The sequence below is a fragment of the Gossypium arboreum genome, chromosome 5 (assembly GCF_025698485.1).
Source record: "Gossypium arboreum isolate Shixiya-1 chromosome 5, ASM2569848v2, whole genome shotgun sequence".
NCBI lineage: Eukaryota > Viridiplantae > Streptophyta > Magnoliopsida > Malvales > Malvaceae > Gossypium > Gossypium arboreum.
The window spans coordinates 30,203,698-30,210,994 of NC_069074.1; the positions used below are offsets into that span (position 1 = coordinate 30,203,698).

The following is a 7,297-nucleotide window of genomic DNA, read 5'->3' on the forward strand; positions in this document are numbered from 1 at the left end:
AAAAAAACATTAACTCAAGGAAAGGCTTGAGAATTAATGGAGTCAAATATGCATGGCAGCGTAGTATCTCATGAAGGTATTTGGCATGCTCAAGACCTGGGAGAATGACTGTCATGCATGAAACGTAATTCAACTATGTGCTGTATGTATTTTATGTTGTGCCACAATCACAAAGCCAATTGGGGAAGTTCATTGAGATATTCACGGTTTGAGTTACTGGTTTAAGGTGCATAATTTTCTATATCATTCGCTTAATATGATTTTTGGGTTTCAGGGCACTACTGCTTTCAAAGGGATGCAACACTTGACCCTGGTTCAGATCTAGTGTATGAAACTGCGTTTTTTTTTTCAGCAGTGATGACATCCTATTGCGCTGCTATGCTATCAACTTGAATATGGAAACTGGTGGTTCAATTAAATTAGCCACAGAAACTACGAGATTGTCTTTATGGTACCTATGAAAGCTCTAGTCGCTGAAGTGAGAGATTCTTAGTCACGCAGGAATGTTTCAAAGCAATAATCTTAAGGGTTTACCATGGTTTAACAATTCCTCATGCTGGGATTGGCAAGGAATTTTCACCAAATTGTATCTTCCAACTCCCTTTGCTGCTCCTTCAGATTCAGGGGGACCAAACCAACAGAGGTAAGTCCAAAATTTCAGCTGATTTTGATGGATACTCTATCTGGTTTCATCACAAATTTTTCTTTATTGTCTTTTGTTACAGGCCCTAAACTTCAAATTCTTATACCGCTGGAAATAAACAGGCATGCATCCATCCAATACATGATCTAAAATTAAAAAAATCAACAAAGTTTTTTTACAACATAAGTTTCAGCTTGATTGAAAACAACAAAACAATAAAGGATTCACACCATACAGTTTAGATTAATAACTAAAACCACAAATTAACAATCCCCCAACAACAAAGTTGGTTTGATTGTTCTAAAGAGGTGCTTAATTCCTTACTTTTCCCACTAAATAGCATTAGGCAGATCTAGAAAATGATATTCATTTTCCCATCAATCTTCATAGATCCTACACTCTTCAGTCTCAGGATTTTCCTGGCAAAAAGACTCCAAAGGATCTTTCTTTTCTATTTCAAGTCTAAGCCTAAGATCAGCCTTTGCTTGACTTACCTCTTCGACCTCGTCCCAAGCAACTTTGCACTCTTCAGATGTCTCATCTCCTTCACAAACTTGCTTAGCTTCTGTAACTTTTTTCTCAATCATCTCAGTTAGCTTCTTTTCCCTCATTTGAGTTCCTTTGTATTTGGCTGCTCCCATTGCTTTGACTGTCATTCTCGATGCCCTTCTTTCACCTTTGTTATTACATTGAAAGTAAGCCCAACACAGCCTTGGATTTGAAGAAAAAAATGATGTCGGGTTCTTTTCTAGGGTCCCTGTCAGTGAGTTAAACCTTAGAGTTGCCATGCCTGAAGTCTGGTATACAACCTTTTTTTATTTTTTTTGGGTTAAATGGAGTTTGTGGGGGGTTGTTTGACCAAGAAATAGGGGGTCTTTGTCATGTTCAAGAAGATGATAGTTGAAAGAGAAGGAAAAGAGGGTTTATGAAACGACAACGAACTAGTTTGGATGAATTGTGATCAGCATTAAGGCTGGTGAGGAAAAGATGGTAAAATCATACTCTTAGTCCTTATACCATGTGTAAATTGTAAATTTAATTTTTAGTTTTTAATTTAGTTCATTAGTCTTTATGTGGTATTTTTTTAAATAATTTCATTATAAATTCTAACCATATCTGATTTTATTGATGTAATGTCTAAAACTAGGCATAGCCCCTCCCCAACCCTAAATAAGAAGATAATGCACTTCAACGCACTCGAACCCATGTCTTTTTGCATTGACAACAATATCCATGCAAATTGAACTAAGACTTAATCAACAATGTGGTATTTTTAAATAACGTGATATATTTGTTTAGCTCATTGTACTTTGAAAAATTTATACATTTAGCCCTACTTGATACTATACTTTATTTAATGTTTAAAAGTAATATTTGAACTCACCCGATCTGGTCGTCGGACCCAAGTTATAGGATGCTATAACAATTAATGGAACAGTTACGTAAAAAACTAAATTCAAGAATATCAAATTACATACAATTATACATATATCATGCATAACAAACAAAATTGAGTTTTAGTCGAGCTTACGAAAACTCTAAAATTGACTCGAAAACAAATAGAGATCAAATTGTACCATTTATAAAATTTATGGGTCAATATATAAAATAAGAATCACGCGACCGTGTGCCTAAGTCGTATATTTCACAGAGGTTATGTGGCATAAAATCGACCTTGTTCACCAATAATCACACAACAGTGTCATTAGACCATGTTAGTAATTTAACTAAATCTATTTCATAAAATTGATATTGTTTAACTATTACAAAAATGATTATTTTGTTAATTTTTTATAAATAGAAATATTTGTAACACATACAATAAAATAATGGAATAAATTATTGTATTTGTGGTTTGTGTTTGGTTTTATCAAGTAGCATTCTCCTCCACATATATCACGCAAAGTCCACACACGTTTCAAAGAGAACAATGAATGCTTGTTTGGTGATGGTGATGGTGATGGTGATGGTAAGTAGGACAACGCCAATGCCCCATTTCCTCTTCTTGTCTTTACTTTTTGCATTTGAATACGATTACTTAAATTTAAAATATTTTGGTTTATTTAAAAGGTTTAAACTATCATTTTTCTCATTTAATTTTTTTTCAATTCTGTCTATTTTTGATAAAAAATTTGAAATGTGACATAATTAGAATATTTCGTATGGCACTTCAATACAATTATAAAGTGCCATGTGGTATTTATATGTATTAAAATAAAAATAAATTTATAAATTCTAAAAATTAAAAATTCTAAAAGTATTTATAAAATAAGAATATAATTAAAAGTTTTAGAAGTTACCATTTGACTTTGACCAGGGCAAATAATGTTTTGAGCCCATTTTGAAAAACGAGTTAGATTTTAAATGAGATTAGTAGTTTTGTAGGATTTGAATAATATTTTTATACTGATCAATTGACCGAAAAAAGTCTTTTTTTTTCAAAAAAATTATAGAAATAGATTTTTTTTAAGATGACGGGAATGATCCGTTTTTACAAAAATCCGTTAAACTAGCATCATTTTCAAGGGATACGCAAAAAAGCGTGTCTATTCAGCCTTTTTTTTCTTGATGTCAGGTAAAACGCATTGACGTGGAAGCACTTTTTAAAAAAGTGTCCACATGGGCGCACTTTTGCCCGTGCTTTCCCAGTTATGGTTTTGTTAAAATTTTTAATTATTAGGGTTAATGTTTAGGGTTTATAAAATTAGGGTTTAGGGTTTTTATTTTTTAAATGTCTAAGTTTAAGATTTCTTTTATTTTTTAGGGTTTAAGGGATCTAAAAAATGATTTGTACAGGATGGATTTTGGAAAAATAGTTTTGAGGGAATGGGTTCTGAAGAAATAATTTTGGCAAGATGGGTTGAGGTTTGTAAAGGAAAAACATTCCAAGCAGAATGCACTGTCAGCAAAAGTACTAGAAACGCTTCCAACTGGACGCCTTTTTTAGTACTGCTGCTTCTGAGAAAATAAATCTGATGAGATGGTTCTGAAAAAATATCTCAGGATTCTCAGGATGAGGTTTGTGAAAAATGCCTTGAATAGTGGGGGTTGAGGTTTCTAGTGGAAAATGCTCCAAACATGATGCACTGTCAGCAAAAGTACTGAAAGCGCTTCCAGCTAGATGTTCTTTTTACTACTGCTTCTGATAGTGCGTCTTGTTTGGAGCGTTTTTCCTCTACAAATTTCAACCCCCACTATCCGGGGCATTTTACAGAAAGGAGTGGGATGCATTCGCTTAGGCTATAAATGACCCATATTTCAGCCTCTGATGGCATAAGTTGGAGCAATAGAAATCGAAGAAATTCAGAAGAATAGAAGTTTAGAAGAATAGAAGTTAGGGTTGAAGGTATAATTTGATTTTTCTTGTTAATATTTATATGAAGCATTATATTTATTGCATAATGTTTTGATTTTCATGTTAATTTTTTGTGTTTTAATTTTTTCTCGATAGATAAATTGGTTGAAAATGAGTAGACGAATTAATGCTATTATTTATTATGATAGTGAGGTCTGTGACACCGAGAACGGCGTGACTTTTTTATTGGAGACCACAACGCGACTGGCTTTTAACCAGAACACAGATTGATAAAACTGGGTTAACTTCCACGTGGTTAAATCCAAATCTGAGAAGTTTGAGGGGAAGTGTGTAGTCCCAGATGGCAGCTGCTTATGAAAAATCATGGTTTCTGTTAGGAAGAAGATAGGTTTATAGATGATTAAAAAGTTCACCAGTTCGCATACATGTGTTACCTTGGGTACATTATCACTGGGTTATTAGAGTTTTATTTAGGGTTTAAGGTTATTTCTAATTTAATTTAACGTACTTGTTAGGTGGCAGGTGTTTCATGAGATCATCCGAAGCTGGATTCAGATATGATCGTGGGCTTAATACTATCGATGTGAAAGCAGATTTTAGGACTAACGTGTCAGTTTTAATTGTCAATATTCGCAGCCAAATCAAATATACGCCTTCGTCCCGCAAGGCGTGGATAGCTAAATAGAAGGCCTTAGAGAAGATGCACAGTGTGTGGAACGTGTCACTTAACGAGGTATGGCAGTGGTGTCAAGTGCTGGAGAGGTACATACTTGGTTGTATAACAGATCTTGAAATGGGTTTCGCATACTACAACTATCGCTTGCTCTGTGAGTGCTGAGTGTTCAAGCGGCTATTTTGGACCTTCAAGCAATGTCAAGATGCATTCCAGTACTGCAAGCCTTTGGTACAAATAGACGGTACCTTCATGTATAGAAGATATACCTATCAGCTGTTGTTGGCTGTGACACAAGATGGTAATCGGAGAATCCTTCCAATTGCGTTTGCAATAACACTGAGGTAGAAAACAGACGACTGAGATTTCTTTTTGTTTAGGTTGATAAGGCATGTCTGCCCCCAACCTGATATATACGTCATCTCGGATCAAGGAATCAGAATACTGTCTACAATTGAACGACAGGGAAACCTTTGGGATCGTACACACCATCAGTACTGTCTAAAGCACATTGTATCCAACTATTGCCAGCAATATCAGTTTACCATTGAGCAAAGACAAGTGGTGAACATGGGTATCTGATTGCCACTAGTATTATTTGGTTTGTAATGTTTCATTTGTATTTTTATATTTTTTTTGGTATGTAATCGTTACTATACACTTATATTGACAGGGTACGAGATCATGAATGATCGTTTTCATAGAATGTTGACAATATTGCGGTCAACCAACTCGGCAGGGGCAGCATATCTTGAAAACATACCATTCGAACAGTGGACACAAGCATATGACGTCGGGCTACGATATAGCCACATGATATCGAACCTGACGAAATGCATCAATTCTGTTTTAAAGGGAACTCGTCATTTGCCAATAACCGTAGTTGTGAAAGAGATAACTTCTGTCTTGCAGAACTTTTCCCAAAGCAAGCAACAAGTTATGTCAGGCAATTGTAGGGAGGTCATGTATAGTGCCCGACTGTAGTGGAATGAATTAATAAAGGTAAGGTATAAGCAAACTGCATGCACAAAGTTTTTCACATGCGCGGTGACCTATGGTGTAGGGCGACAGAGTTTGACAAGTCGGATCAAGGTATTGTCGGGAGCTGTAGATCAAGGTATTATCGGGAGCTGTACGGGTACACCTGAGAAATATGACTTACAATTGTGAGATATTTAATGCACTTCAGTATCTATCTGCTCATGTAATTGTAGGTTGTATGAATCTTCGTTTGAATCCAATGGGCTTTGTCAATGAATTGTACAAATTAGGAAACTCGTACAATGTGTGAAGATACGTATTCCCATTGGTTCTAGATGAACGTAAGTGGCCACCTGTATTGTTTGTTCCATTTAAGTTGTTACCCGATAAAAATTTGAGTCGCAAACCAAAATATTGATCGTGCTCGACCCGAATACGCAACAACATGAATATTCGTGAGCGTTCAAACTAATAGAGGTTATGCGGGTGGTGTAGGAACCTAGGTTATACAATGTCGTCCTATCCACATCAAAGTTAAACATTGTTATATGTCTTCATGGGAATTGTTAGCCATTGTTAATCTAAAATAAATTTAATACTTGTTCATGTGAATTTTCAACAAAAACATTTGGTATTTCTATTCACATCAAATCTTATTGCAATGCTATATGAAAATATTCAAGGTAAATTCGAATTTTGATTAGGGTTTAATGGATAGCTAAATCAGATAGTGTACAAAAAATATATTCAAAAGAATTTATTATATTAATTTAAATGATACAATTTACAATTCATCAGTGCATATACCGGTCGAAATCTATGTCACATCGGAGTAATCAACGATTACACACTAGATTCCTTCTAGGTTTAGCTTCTGGCTGAGGTTGTAGTTGTTGGGGTCTGCCTTCGGTCGATGTAAATCCTTACATTCATGCAACCTCCAATCTATACCTAAGTGGTTGGGAAGATGACCCACATTGATAGAACAAAAATACTGGAGGTGTTTACGTCACCCACGGCGATGCAGATCATCAAGCTCTTGAGATGCCACAAGAATAGATTATTGGAATCCAAAGTGTTGCAACACTCTATCCGCCTTGCATCTCGATGGTAGCATATACTACCAATTAGGCCTTAATGTGCCAGCGTTGAGATTTACAAAGAATTCCTCAAGAATTACTGCCCGAATTACCGAGTCCACGTATGGTGTGCATTCAAACTATATGAATATGATAAAAACACTAGTTATATATATACTAGTAAATACTAAATATTAAATACGAAATCGACTATGTTATTTGTATATAGTTCAAAAATAAATAAATACATACATCCGTTTCCTATCGCTGGTCCAATAGAAGTTATATATCTTCAAACTCGGTAAGTAATCCCACGTGACTCGGGGCATGGTTCTACCGAATTAAATAACTTATTAGCATAAAAATTTTATTTGAAATCAATTTAATAATGGTAATATATACTGAATTTTACCTTGTTACGAATGGAAATATATACAGGTTGTTCACTCAATGACGTAAAAATGGAAGGCGATATCGAGCCTATGATTGTAGTAGTAAAATACAACCACCAATTTTGATTTTTCTTGGTTTTGTCGCCCGACACATCTCCCGAGACAATGTCGCCAACATTGCAGACCCCCAATTGAGTTCGCCAGCCTGTCTAA

At 35.1% G+C, this 7,297-nt stretch overlaps 1 protein-coding gene across 1 annotated transcript; it reads right to left on the bottom strand.

Moving 5' to 3' along the window:
- Positions 1-687: 687 nt before the first annotated feature.
- Positions 688-1,629, bottom strand: LOC108450485 (calvin cycle protein CP12-3, chloroplastic). The gene has a single exon (XM_017748135.2). It carries the CDS (start codon positions 1,429-1,431, stop codon positions 1,021-1,023), a length of 411 nt encoding a protein of 136 aa, XP_017603624.1. The 5' UTR covers positions 1,432-1,629; the 3' UTR covers positions 688-1,020.
- Between the last annotated feature and the right edge of the window lie 5,668 nt (positions 1,630-7,297).